This window comes from Phycodurus eques, chromosome 12, assembly GCF_024500275.1.
Source record: "Phycodurus eques isolate BA_2022a chromosome 12, UOR_Pequ_1.1, whole genome shotgun sequence".
Lineage (NCBI taxonomy): Eukaryota > Metazoa > Chordata > Actinopteri > Syngnathiformes > Syngnathidae > Phycodurus > Phycodurus eques.
The window spans coordinates 11,392,495-11,410,323 of record NC_084536.1 but is presented as its reverse complement, the minus strand read 5'-3'; the positions used below and the strand labels follow the sequence as shown (position 1 = coordinate 11,410,323).

The 17,829-nt window shown below is 40.6% G+C and overlaps 2 protein-coding genes across 8 annotated transcripts in view; one reads left to right on the top strand and one right to left on the bottom strand.

The window, feature by feature from the left end:
• Positions 1-17,754, top strand: part of znf142 (zinc finger protein 142) — a 44,235-nt gene extending 26,481 nt beyond the window's left edge. For 4 of the 6 annotated variants that reach the window (XR_009769605.1, XR_009769604.1, XR_009769606.1 and 1 more), the window contains 2 exons: positions 16,015-16,206; positions 17,184-17,206. Coding sequence is in view for 2 of the 6 variants with exons in the window: in XM_061692753.1 (XP_061548737.1) it covers positions 17,184-17,216 (33 nt within the window). In the remaining 4 variants the exon portion in view is untranslated. The other 2 variants (XM_061692753.1, XM_061692754.1) reach the window with 2 other exon arrangements.
• plcd4a (phospholipase C, delta 4a) lies at positions 258-17,485 on the bottom strand. Of its 2 annotated transcripts, none has more exons than XM_061692756.1 (16): positions 17,175-17,485; positions 12,546-12,602; positions 12,307-12,465; positions 11,576-11,804; positions 10,633-10,762; positions 10,338-10,569; positions 8,108-8,309; positions 5,878-6,022; positions 5,638-5,793; positions 5,169-5,297; positions 4,411-4,558; positions 4,214-4,330; positions 3,949-4,127; positions 2,536-2,668; positions 2,309-2,458; positions 258-2,229 (listed from the first exon to the last, which is right to left on the bottom strand). In XM_061692756.1, the coding sequence occupies exons 2-16, from the start codon at positions 12,562-12,564 to the stop codon at positions 2,138-2,140; spliced, it is 2,220 nt and encodes a 739-aa protein (XP_061548740.1). In that variant the 5' UTR covers positions 12,565-12,602; positions 17,175-17,485; the 3' UTR covers positions 258-2,137. The 2 variants fall into 2 exon arrangements, with proteins under 2 accessions (XP_061548740.1, XP_061548742.1); XM_061692758.1 differs by having other exon boundaries at positions 12,546-12,599.
• Positions 17,755-17,829: the final 75 nt, after the last annotated feature.

The following is a 17,829-nucleotide window of genomic DNA, read 5'->3' as shown; positions in this document are numbered from 1 at the left end:
GACATACAGTAATCCAGCTATTCACGGGGTATAGGGACCGAGCCCTACCGTGAAAAACGGCAAGTAAGTGATGCTGCCCATAAAATTGTTTATAATTGGCTGTAGTAATAGTTTTAACTGTAAATATAAATGTACCACAAAGTATGATCCCAAAACAATTTAATATAATTACCAACGCATCTTACAACATAACCTTTAAAAATAAATCGCTGATGATTGGATTTTGTTTTTATTAAAAAAATATTTTTATTAAAAACATTTTTAAAAAACCTGTACATCACGAAGACTCTGCAACTTCCACTAACAACCCAGGCTCAACTTGATGAACGTACAAAGTGGTACAAGCTCAGTTGAGATGTATCACTTTAACATACTTCGTAGGACCAGTTAGTGTACAGTACCACTTTTTTATTTCGATAAGGCTTTGGCACCATCTGTCACCATCTGTCATTTTAGAGCGTTTCAGAAAGTTTTTCATCAAACTGCTGGGAACAGGTTCAACAGAATAAATGCGAATATGTGAATTGAGAAGTGTGAACCACAAATATGTGGAGATTTACTGTAATTTTTTAACTATTTTTGAATTTACATGCTATTCTGAATATAATGACAAATAGGCAGAAATTTAGCAGGTCACATTGTCCCATGAATATTTTTGGAGGGTTAATCAACAGCTTCATACTGAATATAGTATATTTGCTTAGTATAAGGATGACATAATTGGATTAACCTTCCTGTTACTGTTTTTTTTTTGGGGTATACCAAAAATAGTCATGGTTCAATGTGACCCGCTGAATTTCTGCCCCCCTTTAGGGCAGCCCGTGGATTACTATATTTAATACACCATGTTAAGTTTTCTTTTTTTTTTTTTTTTTTTTTTAATTCTAATAAAAAGTAGAAAAGAACAAGGCCAGAATCATTATTTTTATTTTTTTGCATTTTTAAAATTGTAATACAGGTCAGTTTGACCCGCAACATAACCAAAACAAAAAGTCAATTGTCATTGAAAATTATGTATATTTTTTACAGTGAATAAATGAGCAGAACATTGCCATAAAACTGAATTGGCATTCATTTCTTTATGCATGCAATAACATTTGCATATACCAAAATTGTACAAAACAAGCCTTGTATACATGGAGTAAGTGAATAAATCCAACTCATTCAAGCTGGCGTGTTACAGTTTAGGAATAACAAGGGTGGATAATAAGGATGCTTGTCACTCTTTTTGTTACCTTTGTATATACTCAAGCAAGGCCAATACTGATTGTCATATAAAACATTGTAGTATTGCACAGATACTACTCGGAAATTTTCCTATGATAGAACCATTACCCAGTTCCAAATGTTGTCCATGTTTATATTAAACGTCAAATCCCTTGGGCAATATTTTGGAAAATGCCCCTTCTGACATCCCAAACATACTTTCTTTTTTTTTTTTTTAATTCTTCATGGATACACTGGAATTGTAATGTCGAACCAGACTTACTTAAATCTCCTGTTAGGCTGCATTACACATCTACTTGGCGTAATAAATTAGACTATATAATTTGTTTCAGTAGTTCAATTCCTAATGTGAAACTCATTATACAGTAGATTCACTACTAAGTTAAATATTTAAATTTGTTTATTATTATTTTGAAGATTATAGTTTACAGCTAATGAAAACGCAAAATTCACAAACATAATCTAAATGACTTTTAATATAGAAATTACGTAGGAATTGGCCATCATTTCCATGTGTTTAATGAATCTATGAGTTTCACGTTTTGAATTGAAACTACATACTGTACTTTTCCACAGTATTCCAATTTATTAAGATGCACCTATCAACATCCAATAAATAGTTTATTTCACATGTTTGTAAAAACTGAAAAATTTGGTTTTAAAAGGCATGTTTACAATGAAAAACATGAATTATGCCCCTTTAATTATCACCTGTGAAAGAAACTGCAGTGTTGATTTGAAAGGTTACTAATATAAGTAGCAGTAATCGTGACATGTGGACAGTGTTTATTGGGTTTTTTTGTTTTTGTTTCAGCCACTTTCTGTAATTAAGCAAGCCCCCGGGTCAAATTGACGCAGGAAGAGGATTGATGTTAATGCGAACCAAAATTAAACAGGAGGGTTAAGCAGTTCATGTGCGTTTCGAGATACTGATAAAAACAAACAGTGACGCTGGCGGGATGGCCGTCCCGTCTCTTGAGAGCAGATGAATGTGACGATATCCTGCAACACAAATGAAGTTGTAAGTGAAATGTCCCACTGGAATTTTTCATTTTAAAATCAAATGTCACTTACTGCTCACCTGTTTGGATGCACATAAACGGCAATGTGTACTGTCCGATGAAGTCATTTTTGGATGTCTTGTCGTAATCTTCCACCACAAAGCGAACCATAGCCAGATGGGGAGTGTGAATGACAAAATTCAAAGTCTGATTCCACACAGGGTTAAATCCTGCAGGGAAAGTTTTTATTGTTCTTTTTATGGCCAGAATAAAATCGACACCATCCATTCACACAACCGTTTTATACCGTTGTTGTGTATGTGACTGGTCTCCTCCTTGGTCTGGTCCTGCGGTACGCCGTATACCTCCACCCTGACCAAGGGGTCTACAATGGAGCCTTCTTTCTGGTTCACCTTTGGTAGCTGCTGCCCACTTATCACCTGATAGGAAAGACAAAGTCAATAAGAACTCAAATAAATTTGTATTGGTACAACTACAATTCAGGCGGCACGGTGAACGACTGGTTAGAACGTCTGCCTCACAGTTCTGAGGACCGGGGTTCAATCCCCGGCCCCGCCTGTGTGGAGTTTGCATGTTATGCCCGTGCCCGCATGGGTTTTCTCCGGGCACTCCGGTTTCCTCCCACGTACCAAAAACATGCATGCAGGTTAATTGGCAACTCTACATTGCCTGTAGGTGTGAATGTGAGTGCGAATGGTTGTTTGTTTGTATGTGCCCTGTGATTGGCTAGCAACCAATTCAGGGTGTACCCCGCCTCCTGCCCGATGACAGCTGGGATAGGCTCCAGCACGCCCGCGACCCTAGTCTGAGGAAAGTAGGCTCAGAAAATGGATGGATGGATGGATAACTACAATTCATTTTAATGCTCCAGTGAAGAGTACAATCCCTGCAAGAAAATTTAAAGTTACGTTTTTTGATTTCGATTTTTTTATTATTTCTTATAGAAGCCATTATAGTTTTATTGAAATTTATTTGGTGTATGATATTACAGTTGACATTATTTTATTTGTATTTTTATAATTTAGCCTATGTAATTATTATTGAATTTCCTATGTTATTTGGTGTTTATTTAAACTCAATAATTTTTTTGGGGGGGGGGTCGTTAACATCGATGTGCAAAAAGAGATCCTCTCCCCCGACACGCCTGACCGGCCCAGCCGGAGGGTGATTCCGGTCCTGTGGGAAACACTGCTTAAGCAAGGAACTGGAATAATTTGTTTATTTAAAAAAACAAGAACAACAAAACAAAAACAACAATCAGGCCAAATTTGAGCTTTTTCCCTCCCTTGCAATCAAAGTCAACAAAGATTTGATCATTGGATATTACTAAAAGACTATCCTGACAGTCCTATCCTATCAATTGATGAAATTGGTTAAGATGTTAAAAACCGGTACGTGTGTACCACGCATTCATTGTGTGTTGAGATAAAGTTGACTCTGTTACGCATGTGTCAGGAGTGCGTCTATCAAAGAATGGCCAAAAACATTGCTTAGTATAAAGGAGTAGACGCACCTATTTCGTAAGAATGCGTGGTCACAAGGCACATTTACTCTATTTACTGTATGGCCAAGCAGTTTTTTCATACTCGTCGTCCCTGTTGGAGGTACGATAATCAGTGGTAAACGGACCCCTTGACTTTAGAGTGAGTCGGTGGTCAGGACTTTTTTTATTATTAGTTGTTTGAGAAGATGTGTTCACCTGGATGGATAAGCGCAGAGGTTTGTAGCCCGGCTGCTCTTGGGGTTCCTCCAGGTTGAATGTTGTGTGTTTGTCTCTCATGAAGCTCGGTTTGAGCACGTAACCGCAGCGTCCGTTCTGTCCGAAGAGCCCGTCGTTCAGGTCCATCTCCAGACCCGCTGTCTGGAAGTTCAGAGCCACTTGGTGGAAAGAGTGAAACATGTCATTCAAGAGTTGGTCATCTGGATTCGATGAGCACAGCTGGAACTGAAGTGCTTCCCCTCACCTATCTGGCATCCCACATTCCACAATTCCTGGGGGTTATAGTTTGAGGAGTCAGTCCTAAGACCACTAGGGTAAATCCTGCTTAGCTGTTTTACATTATGCCGCACAAAGTCTGCTCCTGTCGAAAAGTATGACAGATGTTGTTCATCTATACAAGGAATCAACTCCAAATTCACGTCATTCATGATCTTTTGTTACCTGCTTCCTTCGCGAGCCTCTTGGCCTTGGACTCGGAAAATGAGGACATCTCGTTGCATTTGGTGTGTAAAGGGGTGCCTTTAAAACCACGGAAGTGGACGCTCTTGCAGTAAACCACCAGATCGGATAGCTCCCGTGAGAGTTTGGACTTGGGTTTGGAGCCAGAAAAGGAAACGGTACATTTAGCAAAGTTTGTTCGTCAAAAAACGTCCTGACAATGGCCTAATCTGGCAAATAGAACTGGGTGAAATGATAAAAGTCAAACCATTTGCAATATCGTCAACATTTAGAAAGCCATGAGTGTCAGTTTAATTTTGTTTGCAGTTGTGATCTGAACATGTTATTGTTCTGTTACAAAGACCGAAAAGGGTAACCCCCCCCTCCAAAAAGAGGTTTATCATTTCCTATATTAATAGTTTAAACTGTACGTATAACACAAACTATGATCCCAAAACACTTGAATATAATTTCAAATTCATCTTACATTATCCTGAAAAATAAATTCATCCATCAATTCTCCGTAACACTCATCCTCACTAGGGTCGCGGGGTGTGCTGGAGCCTATGCCAGCATACTCTGAGTGAGATGTGGGGTACACCCTGAACTGGTCACCAATCTGCCCTAATCGCAGGGCACATATAAACAAACAACAATTTGCACTCACATTCACACCTATGCATGTTTTTCATACCTTGGCAATCAATCTGTATGGTTTATGGACACAGTTGTACCTTGTGGTTCAAACGCTCAATATGTACCTCTTCTTCTACAGCTTCACCGTTGGTCAGCCCGTCGTCGTCGCTAATGTCATCTGTAAGCATTCTGTCCAGGGACCCCTCTGCATCGCCAATTTTCTTGGCTTTCAGCAAAACCTTTCCTTTGAGCTCCTTCACATGTCAACAAGACAGTGTCAGTAGTGCAGGGCATCTGAAATGTGAATAGATTTGAGTATTCTCTTGAGGGCACCTCTTGCACTTTACTTTCTCCCGCAGATGCTAAAATGCATTTTGACGTCATGCTTTTTCTTTAATACTGATTTGCTAAGTGCTGATGGAAAGTCATCTCTGATCAGGCTTATGAGACCTACAATGTATGAAGTTTTACTATAGATTTACTGCCAATAAACACATTCAGGGATGGGTGAAACTGGTGTTCAGGGCTAAGCTTTTCTAACTTTCCAGGGGGCGTTCCTGACTGACTATTTTGAATTGCAGTGTTTGAACTTACCTGTGGAGAAGGGAGACACTGAGGGGTAGTGTGCCCGTCTAAAATGTTCCTTAGCAATGTGTCACCCAAAATCTTGTTCAGGTGATGAGCCATGACTGTCTGCTGCTCCACACTGCAATGATTCTCAAGGGACAAGATGACCGGGAAGTCGGATGTCTATCAAGAAAAGTCAAAACTGAACATCATATACTGTCATATTGTTGTTGTTTTTTAATTTTATATGAGGTTAGTGTTTCCCACCGTGAAGGCATATTCTTTCAGTGTTGCAATGATGTCCTTGAAGAGGATCTTGGAGGTGAATGTGTGGCCGTGATACACCACCGGCTCCCCGTCACTGCCATCCCAGCAATCCACCTCCACGCAGCGACAGCCTCTCTTAAGGGCCCTGTGTTGCACAAATATTTGGGGGGAAAAAAGTATTGATTTATATGTACGCATGAGCAGTAGTATTTAGTACTAGAATTGAAACTGGAAAGATATAGAAAAAATATATATCATAAATCATCCCTTTTTTTGCCCCTAGCACCTGTTTCACTGATTGACACGCAAATAGGATGACCATGTCGATCATAACGGGATGCACAAAAAAGTCTCAAGGACCCATGGCTAAAATTTAACTGTAAGTTGGACAATTTGGTCTGGAGCACAGTCATTTTGGACAATTCCACTTGTACCTTGGCAAACTCCTACTAGAGAATTCCCCAAATGAGCTCCAGTCAGAAGCAACTATCCTAATGCGCCACACATTTTCAATGGGAGACAGGTCTGGACTGCGGGCAGGCCAGTCTAGTACCCGCACTCTTTTACTACGAAGCCACGCTGTTGTAACACGTGCAGAATGTGGTTTGGCATTGTCTTCCTGAAATAAGCAGGGGCGTCCATGAAAAAGATGTTGCTTGGATGGCAGCATATGTTTCTCCAAAACCTGTATGTACCTTTCAGCATTAATGGTGCCTTCACAGATGTGTAAGTTACCCATGCCATTGACACTAACACAGCCCCATACCATCACAGATGCTGGCTTTTGAACTTTGCGTCCATAACAGTCCGGATGGTTGCTTTCCTCTTTGGCCCGGAGGACACGACGGCCACAATTTCCAAAAACAATTTGAAATGTCGGACTCGTGGGACCACAGAACACTTTTCCACTTTGCATCAGTCCATCTTAGATGGGCTCGGGCCCAGAGAAGCCGGCGGCGTTTCTGGGTGTTGTTGATAAATGGCTTTTGCTTTGCATAGTAAAGTTTAAAATTGCAGTTACGGATGTACTGCCTAACTGTATTTACTGACATTGGTTTTCTGAAGTGTTCCTGAGCCCATGTGGTGATATCCTAGGGATCGAAGGTCACGGGCATTCAATGTTGGTATTCGGCCTTGCCACTTACATGCAGTGATTTCTCCAGATTCTCTGAACCTTTTGATGATATTATGGACCGTAGATGATGAAATCCCTAAATTCCTTGCGATTGTTGTTTGAGGAACATTGTCCTTAAACTGTTCGACTATTTTCTCACGCACTTGTTCACAAAGAGGTGAACCTCACCCCATCTTTGCTTGTGAATGACTGAGCAATTCAGGGAAGCTCCTTCTATACCCAATCATGGCATCCACCTATTCCCAATTCGTCTGTTCACCTGTGGGACATTCCAAACAGGTGTTTGATGAGCATTCCTCAACTTTCTCAGTCTTTTTCGACATAAAATTCTAAGTTAAAGATTATTTGCTAAAAACAATAAAGTTGATCAGTTTGAACATGAAATATCTTGTCTTTGTAGTGTATTCAATTAAGTATAGGTTGCACATGATTTGCAAATCATTGTATTCTGTTTTTATTTATGTTTAACACAACGTCCCAACTTCATTGGTATTGGGGTTGTAGAAAAAATCTAACCGTAACATACTTTAATTGGCCTTGTATTGTTTTTTGGTTTTTTTTGTGGTTGTTTTTTTTTTTTTTCCATAGCAAAAACTAAGATTGGTTTTCCTAAATGTGTTAGTTTTACTTTGACCCTAACTGGCTGTTTAGTCCAAGCAAGATAATAGAGTGGTACCTCAAATTAAGAGTGACCCGATTTACAAGTTTTTTTAGATATGAGTGGTAGCTTTGGTGACAGCGAACTTCACAACAAGCAGCAGTTTGGCAGATAGTGAACAATTCTTCAAAAAGAAGGTCAAGTCCTCGCTTTAAGCTGTTGAGGTTAAAACTAAACATAAAACAGAATTACATTGCGTATTTAACAAAAAAAAACACATTAGCGGTTTTCCAAAATTCCGTTTGCTACAGTATATATTAACACACAATACGAAACATCTTGGGTTAAAGAAACTAGCATCAATGTTGTTCATTTCAATGGGGAAAGATGATTTGAGATACAATGGTTTTGAATTTACAAGCATGGTCATGCAACAAATTAAATTAAGTCAAGGCACCACATCATTGTTTGTGTGTAATATGACCAGCAGGTCTCACTGGATGTAGGCCTCCAGGCTGCTCTGGCCTCGCAGCTGGTCCTCCATCAGGTAGGTGTTGTGTGAGGAGGAGATGAAGTAGTGGCTCAGCGGCTGGCTCATGTCCTGGTAGAGACCCAGACAGTCAGGTTTGAATATGGAGCCCTCTGGAGAGCACAGGTAGATCTGGAAGCTGTCTAGGGACATGGTGCCTTGCTTCTTGGCTGCACAAAGACAGATGTGAACACAAACATAAGATCAAAGTTGAGAAATTAACCATTTCAAAGGAGAGCAACTCGATAGCCATAAAAAAAAATTAAAGAAAGGAAAAAAAAAAAAAAGAGTGTGACAACTATGGCAACATAAGAAGCCATCTAAGTGAATAACTTAGCTTATATTAATTTTGGGTGTATACAGGCCTGGCTCCAGAGGGGGGCCCCAGTGACCCGCGTCCGGCCAAGGGAAAACCGAGTCCATCGTTTTTTGTCGCCATCATAAGGGGTCTTTGAGCCGTGCTTTGTCTGGTCCCTCACCTACGACCTGTTTGTCATGGGTGACCCTGCCAGGGGCATAAAGCTCCAGACAACTTAGCTCCTAGGATCATTGGGACACACAAACCCCTCCACCACGATAAGGTGACGGCTCAAGCTCCCACGACCGACCTCGGATAAGCGGTAGAAAATGGATGGATGGATGGATACTTGCACACAATGATGTACAATCACAACAAGGGAACTGGGAATAATCTTTCTTTGAGAAAAACATTTATGGGGATTCATTTACAAATGTTCTGCATTAATAGCACATGCTTTAATGTTGACAAAGTGGGAAATGAGCAAGTTACGATTTATTTTCAATATACAGTAGAACCTCGATAGAACAGACTAATAGGGGCGATTTCGGTGTCCAAAATCACACATTCATAGGATGTCAAAACCATTGGCAGATGTATTGATTTGATGAACTATTTTTATTCTTGTTTTCTGTGACGTTTGATGTAAATCTAACAATTAGTTTGTTCTCGGCGTGGTCAGGAATAAGCGAGAGAAAGTTAGCTGGACGTTTGATATTCGCCGAACATTCAGTTCTTACACCCTCGTACTCGGCCTCCTAACTACATTTTTCACTGGAGGACAATTTCGGAAACGCTCAGTAAAAAAAACAGTCGTGGCTGGATTTGTTGTCACTACAAATGTATATGCAATAACAGCAACAACCGTGTTTGATTCTACTATATCTTGCATACCGTCTGTGTTAGGTGTTAGGGACCCTGTACGAATTACACCTCCCAAGAATGAGAATTAATAACAGCCTGTAGCAAATTATTTTATTTTAAATTAATAAATTAGATAAATTAAATTTTTGTACATGATATTATAGTATAAATGAGAAAAAGGTGTTTTCTTTTGGGGGGGGGGGGGTTGTCGGAAAAGCATGGTTTGCCTGATGAAAATGTAATTTTGGCCCATAATTGTCAGAATTCTTTTCTTTTTTCCTAACTCAGTTCCCGACCCCTGGAGAAGATAAAGCCCTATACAGTTAGTGCTCTCCATTTACCATTGAATCTAGAGCATGAAATATGACAACTGGAATATGGTCTGTTTATGGCTATCACTCTGAGGAAGGTGACCACATAGAACGTTGGCGATTTTAGGCGAAATCCAGGGCTAGTACTTTGACAAATTCATACGAGGGAATTTCTCTAAATTAGCCCCAATCTGAAGCATCTATCCTAGACAAATGGAAAGTGCGAAATTGCTTGTTTTGGCCCACAGCCAGAGCTCTCCTTGTTGGCGAAATGAATACATATTTAAGTCCGCTAAAATGCTTTATGTGATGCCAAACCCAAACCAACTAAACGATAAAACATGGCTGCTTGAGTTTGATGGCGTTTCACTGCCAAATTTTTCAAACTTGCAGTTAATTTGCATTTGAGTTTGAAAATTCCAAGTATTCCATACACATTCACATAAATTGTCTTTGAATTTCCTGTTTTGAAAACGTAATTTTGCCTCCCAAATGTAAAAGCTTTCTTGCGAGACTCCCATATTATTTTTCAGTCAAATCAGTCTGCAAATTCTTCGATCTTTTGGAGCTTCAAGGCTTGCCGCACACTGCGTGATGCGGTCGAACCCGATTGGACCCGACCATCACGGCCACTCATGGAAATCGTTGCCACACATACTGTGACAGTTCAGTCGAGTTGGGGCGCGTCGCTCGGTGTGCAGCAGGCCTTAGGTGATATCGCTGACCTGATCCCGATGGGTCATAGTGCTCCATCAGCTGTCTGGCATGTTGAGCGCTGCCTTCTCCCTCCTGCTGCTCTACGTTCAGGAAGTTCTCCAGCTCCTCCAGCATTAACGTCTCGCCGTCTCCGGAGTAGTCCTGGAATACCCGCCACACTTCATCCCTCTGGGTTAACATCTTGTAGAAGAGGACAAACTGCTCGAGCTCCAGAGAGCCGCTCTGTGATCGGTCAGCCATCTGGAGACCAAACAGAAGAGCTTATACTTTAGTTGTTAACATGTTCTACAATCAAAATCATACCGTGAAGAGATGGAGAGCATGTTCCTCATTCATGTCCACATTCATCATCTTCAACAGCTTCCGAACTTCTTTGAAGTTCATCTTCCCGTCGTTGTTTTTGTCGGCCTTGTGAAACCAGTCTTGGACCCACCTGAGAGGATGCTCAGGGAAACTTGGATTGCAATTACAATTAGATGAGATTCCTGAGGGGTCTCGCGTGGCCACTATTCAAGCTAACGCCGCCAGCCCCTTTTCCACCACAAGAACCTTTTCAGTAACTTCCCTATCTACTCTGGTAGTTTGAGTTCCCTGTGTTTTTACCATAAAAAACTACCAGGGTACAGAAGGTTCCCCGAGGATTATTTAGTTCCTTCTGTCCCCCAGGTTCTTCTTAAACCTACCAGGAACTCTTGAGGAGGCAGACTGTACTGATGAGCACTGATTGGTTGACACAGACTTTGTTTACTTTTCACATTCACAGAGCCGCCATTACTGGACATATGCAGTGTGACGGCAAGGCTTGAAATAAGTGGATTCGCATTGTAATTTGGGAGTCAAAATTGGCATTTTGTGCCTCGGAAATTGAAATTGAAATGCAAAACTGCGAATCACAGATTTTTACGTTTTTCCACTAAGCCGAGCGTTTGTAAAGCAGGAGCTGGCTGGTGAAACTCAGTGCTCGCTGGAAAGCTCGTTGTCTCCGGAACTCCTGCTACCAGGAACTCAATGTTCCTGGACTGGTTGGTGGAAAAGGGCCGCATGATTGCCTTCCACTGAGCTTCTTTCTTTTCACATGTAAAACAATGTTTCATCAGCTACCTACGCTTCATTGGTGACTAATCCTGGGTGCACGCCGACTCTTTTTCAAAATCACATGGCATAGGCACCAGCTCACCTGTGACTCAAATGTGGACAATCGCTAAAGAAAATAGATGGACTGTATATGCAACAATATTTCGGATACTGATCCAGTCTTTGCTTCTCATCCATGGTTCTAGCCCTGTGAATGAGCTTGCGCAATCCCCGGATCCAGGCTCGGGCCTCCTCTGGGGACTCGGCCACGAGGTCCAGGTTGCCTTGGCGACCGTGAAATACCAAGGTGAAACAGAGGTCAGCCGAGAACTCGTCCGTGATGCTCTGCAAGACCTCGGAGTGGTGGCCCTCGCGCACCGCCTCCACCTCACTCACTGAGACTGAAAAGAAATCCAATTGTGGAGAAAGTTCAATACATTGACTATTAAACTGACACGAGAAACAAATTATAAGTGTTCTTAAAGTCAAAGCCGGTCTTGGTGTACAGTATATTTAACTAGAACTCTTGCACCCCCTTTTTCATGGCGAGTTCTCAAAATGGTCATCAAACTTTACCTGGTTCCGACTGGGGCTCATTTAAGTGCAAGCCTTGGAATTTGCTCGAAATGCCTGGTCAAACAAAAGGGCACATTTCGTGTCTGATTCCGGGAACGGGTCCTTGAGACTTTTTCATGCGTCTGGTGAATGACGCCTGAACAAAACTTTGTGTTCATCGGTGGGGAATGTGTATGTGTGTTGGGTGGGGGAACACTTTCCAGGGAGCACTACTGAGTTTGTTTTGGGGGTTCCTGCTCATCCTCTATCCAGATGGTCTAGCCTTGCAATTAATTCAGTGTTGCTTTTTATTGGGGCTCATTTGGAGGAATTCCAGTGGGAACTTACAAGTGGAGTGGCCTTTTCCCAGCCATCTGGACTTGTACCAGATACTCAGACCGTCCTCCAGGAGTCGGAAATGCCTTGGCTTCTTCCACATACGGGACTTGACCTTCCTCAAAGTAGACCCTGTCATCAACACCCTGACATCGGGGTCATCCTGAAGACCTGGAGACTCATACAGTATACAGTATAACTGCGCGATCATAAAGGAATAATATTAGGAGTAATATTAATCATGTACTCACGTGAACCTTGAGAGTCCATTTTGTTAGGCCTCAATCATGCCAATGGAAAGGTTGCTGCTAAAATGAAGCAGATGTTAGTGGATGGATTCCAGTTGTTTGAAGACATTGCAGCTATTCAGTGACTTTTCTTATCTTGGTGTATATATATCTCAATATATCTTCTTCTGTTTTAATAGAAATAATCAAACTACAGTCCCCACACTGTAAATCGAACCAAGATTAAATATCTTAAAGCAAGGAAATGCTTGGTCTTTGTCAGCTAAGATGGTTCTTCTTATTGGGCAGTTTTTCTGTAAGAGCATTTCACTTGCTCCAAGCATTTTATTTTGTTATTTTTTTTAACAACACATAGAAATCTCAAGATATTGCACTATGAAAACTTGGCTTTAGACAAAAAAAGAAAATAGTAATGAAATTTGGAATAAATTACTTAAGGTCATGCAAACTCCACACAGGTGGGGACCGGGATTTGAACCCCAGCCCCCAGAACTGTGAGGTAGCTGTGCTAACCAGTCGTCCACCGTGCCGGCTCAAGAAATTTTACAAAGTCAACTTTTCCTGTTCTACTGGTGAATAATTTACTTTTTTTTCCCCTTTGTTCTTTGAGAAGAACAGAAAAGCTGTGTCAGAAAAAATAGAAAATAATTACAAAATCTTATCATGGAAACTGATCATCCAAAGCATACCGCTTCATAACCCAAGCATGGTGACATGATATCAATTTCTGTGCTGGATATGCTTGAAATGTCTTTTTGTCCACATTGTTTCCCTGGAGAGTAACCAGAGTAATAAACTTTGGATAATTATATTTTGCCAAAAGTATTATTCCAACTGTCATATTTATATTTTTAACTTTTAAAGTCATAATCCATCATTCTATTGGGTTAAATTTTTCTCATGACATTTGGGGCTTTAGTCCTGACAGACTTCACATTTGTCATATCCTGTCCACGGTGGAAATGAACAGGAGGGATTAATCAATTTATTAACCCACATTACTGATCAATGATCCCAATTTGATCCCCGATTAAGACACCAAAAAATCTTAAAACGAAATTCTCCAGGTGCATGATTAAATTGTTAGTAACAGAGTTAATAAAGAGATTATGTTTACATTTCTGACACTTTTAGAAAATTGAAAATGGTTCAGGAACATTATACCTTACTCATAACCTGATAAATGGAGATAATAGGAGATATCCATCCAATACAGTCCCGTTATATTATGGGTCAAATTGACCCATTTTAAAGTAATTTAATAAAAACATATTCAAGAAGTTTTTTGTTATGACACATCTTTTGCTTGCTTTGATAAATGTACTCAAACACATACAATGAAAATGTGCAAAATATTGCTTGACAGGGTTGGTAAATGAGTTTTAGTTTTTTTTAAAGAGACGTAAACAATGTTTATTTGGATTTGGATTTTTTTTTTGGTTCATTTCTCATTCTAGGATTATGAAACATGTTCAGGGTCAAATTGACCGAGTAACATTATTGCTGTTTCTGAGAAACGAATGTAACAGGAGGGTAGAATAAAGCATAACAGTACATGGTGCTTATCAATGAAAGTAAATAACTTCTCCCTATCTGTGCTGTTCACTGCGAGGTGGACGATACGCTTCGGAAGGACAATGTTTTTCTCCTGATCCTGAGTCTGCACCCCTCAAGATATCCTATCCTCTCAACTGCGTCCTGAAACAACACAGATTTATCCCAAACCTCTGTTTAACTCTCAAAAACAATACTGTCCCTGGGTCAGTTTGGCCAGGCATGTTTAATCATTCAACAAAAAGGTTAAATTTTAAAGTTTCAATTCAGTGTTTACTCTGAACAGGAATTTTTAATAAACATAAGTATAACTCGAGCTCAAATGTGTCACGAATGCCAAAAATGCACAATGTTTATTTTTCCTTATTCACAATTGTATTATGCAACCAGCTACTTTTCTTTAGATTTGAGGACCATCTAAGCCATGATAGAGTATTCAATTTGGATAAATAATCAATATGCAGGTTGATGAATTGATTAACCCTTACTGTGTCGTTCTCAGGAACAACAATAATGCCCCTGCGGGTCACGAGAGGCAGGGTACACCCTGAACCGGTCGGCAGGAGGAAACAGGAGTACCCGGAGAAAACCCACGCAGGCACGGGGAGAACATGCAAACTCCACACAGGCGAGGCTGAATTTGAACCCGGGTCCTCAGAACTGTGAGGCAGATGTGCTAATCAGTCGCCCACCGTGCTATATACTGGTGTCTCTTGATTATCGTACAAGCGCAAGGCTCACTGCGCATTTGCTAGAGCAGTATGCGCCAGGCTGGGCGTATTGGCACAGTGGGGGCGTGTGCCCTTGGAGACATGCCTGGTCAAGTGAGAACTTAGTATCAGAAAGTCTGTCTTTAGCCTGCTCATACTACATCTAACTTTTGGTGCAGCTGGTCTACTGCGATTTCGGAGAATTTGATCATCCAGTCATTATCATAGGGATAGCTACATGAGGTCTGCGCACATACAGGTATTTAAGTCACTCTCTGTTGTCACCAGCTCATACATGCATTTAATCACGTTGTCTTTTGCCACACCAGCCAAGAGTAGTGACAAGGCTCCAGTCACGAGTGGATCACTCTTCCGCACAGAGACGTCTCCAAGTGAGACTGTCATTGCGCCTCATTTAAAGGGAATGAGAGGAGCCGCTTTGATTGGTGGCGAATTAAGTCAGCTCTGTTCACTTTTTTCAAATATGCCAGCTACGAGCGTCTGTGAAATTACAAAGGGACAGGTTTAACCCGCCTGCGCTCAGACTTGCGCTGCTCGCTGTGCTGAATTTACGCCACTCACGAAAATAGAGCCCAGAGTTTATATCTCATTATTAACGCCATTACTAACCAATTCTGATTCATCTAGCTACTGTTTTTGATTTTGAAGTCATCAAATAAGATAAATAATCAATAGTGTTTGTTAAGTAAGTCATTCATTAAATAACCATCCTGTTACGTTTGTTTGTCAGGAACAATCACCTGTGATCTAATGTCCCTGGGTCAATATGACCCTGACCATGTTTAATTATCCAAAAGTGTCAGACACTCCCAAATCCATTATTTATATCTCATTATTAACTCCATTAATAACCACTTTATCAAAATGTGGCAGAAACAAATAAAATTCCCTCAGAACATTGTTTATATCATTGTAAATCTGCAAAAATATGAAATGTTCATTATATACATTGATGAGACTTCACTCCAAACCAAAAAAAAAAAAACTAGAAATGGTTCAATTTGAAGTGCAACATAACAGAACAGTTAAGGGCTAAGAGTTTTAACATTAATCATTCACTAACATGAACACAGCTTTGGCATGTTTGTTGTCATGCTGAAGATTTCCAGTGAGTCCAGCAGTCACAAGTCCCACACACCCTCCTCGAGCTATAAATAAGGTCATCAATGTGCGCTTTTATTTTTTAGGGCCATTGGAGTGTGTTTTGGATCATGGCTCTCCCGAGGTGAGATGAGTCACTGCTAAGCCGAAGCCCTCGGGGAAGTTCACTGCCCACACGCGCAGTCACCAAGATGTCTGGCCAGAAGGAATTAGGGAATTAACTACTCAGCCATGAACAGAAACATCCTCTGTTTCTCTTACAGTATTGCCCCAGTCTGGTGACATTTTTGCTTTTATATGTAACCTTCGTGTTATGTTGCGGGTCAAATTAAAACACACACACAAAAACTGAATTGACACTTTTGATTTGCTTCACCCTTCTGTTTTGTTATGTAGCAGGTCAAATCGACCAGTTTGTTATAAAAAAAAAAAAAAAAGTTAAGAACTTCATTTTTTGTTTTCTAAAAACAGTTAACATTTTGTTGTTATATTATTATTTGATGATTAATCATAGAGTGGGTCACATGACCATGACATTGATCATTTTTAAAATGAAAGACAAGACACTTGGATCGCAAAACATGCCATGGGTCAAAATTATCCTTTTAACATTGCTGTGAGAAACAACATAAAGGTCAATCAAAATTCCTCTAGGAGATAATGCACTAAATTGTGATGGAGAATGGTTAGCAATGGAAGTTAAACAGGATTTTTTCCATTTTTGGATCATGTTTTGGGTCAAAATAACCCATTAGTATTATTGCCGTTTTTCCTGAAAAACGACTAGAACAAGACATTTAATCAACAATCATCAGTTGAAAAGTAATGCACTAAACATTGTTTAGTTAAAAGTGGAGTTAATGAGAAACTGGATCATGAGACATGCCTCGGGTCAAATTGACCCACTAAAATGATTGCTGTTACTGAGAAACAAATGTAACAGTAGGGTTAATCGTAGGATCCTCACTCCAAGCTAGCTAAAAAACAAACAAAAACATCTTGTAATTATGCATGGCCTGGGTCAAATTGACCCAGGAACATAAACAGGAGGGTTAAAAAATATCACACAAGTAATCAGGGTGTCTGCTCGCAGAATGCTAATCAAAGTCATTGCTACAGATGGTAAATCAGAACCAGATGCTATATATGCGTGACATCATCTTAGCACCCCCCCCCCAAAAAATCTATACATATGACACAAAAAGGCAGCCTGTGTTATTGGTATACTAAGAATAGTTTCATTTACCAAGTGCAGGTCTCCCTGGAGATGAGTCAGGCGTCCAGATGAGGTCAACTTCAAGCATCTCCCCCACTAACGGCCTCAAATCCAGGGGGGTGATGGGGTGGGGTGGGGTCGATGCATTGTGGGCAGCCTGAGAGCCCGTCCAGGGAATCCGGGATGACACGCTCTTGGATGTCTGGATCCAGATGCTCAGAAGGTCCGGGGAGCATTTAAGCACTGGAAGAGTCCACGGAGAAAGATTTCTCGAGCACAGACCAACTGGCTTCATGGGCTCCTCCTCCTCCTCCTCTCCTTGATCCTTCCTTCCTTTTGCAGCCACACCCCCTTCCTGCTGCAGTCTGCTTTCCCTTTGCTGTGTTTACCTCATCTGCGGGCATGCTGTGTCAGATGCTCTGGATAAAGACTGTTGCAACAATTTAAGGGGATAGAGTAGGGAAAATTTCATTTTTAAATTGCTTGAATACAAACAGTTAGGGCTCTGGAGCGCAGCCCATTAAGTGTGCAATTAAAGTGCTGTGAACAAGTATTTGCAAAACGGTTTCTTTTATTTGTCTCTGGAAAATGAAAAATGTCTTTTGAATTTGACACTTTTGAGATGAGTGTTGTCAACAACCGCGCCAAATTTGAATGATTAAAACAATCCTCAAGTATATGTATA

What these genes read in the sequence shown, in the direction of transcription:
- plcd4a (XM_061692756.1), bottom strand. An exon ending in GAGAAGCAAAGACTGGATCA is followed by an intron (nt 10,763 to 11,575) that starts GTATCCGAAATA and finishes GCATCCTCTCAG; the next exon opens with GTGGGTCCAAGACTGGTTTC. An exon ending in AGCCTGGAGGCCTACATCCA is followed by an intron (nt 6,023 to 8,107) that starts GTGAGACCTGCT and finishes TGTGCAACACAG; the next exon opens with GGCCCTTAAGAGAGGCTGTC.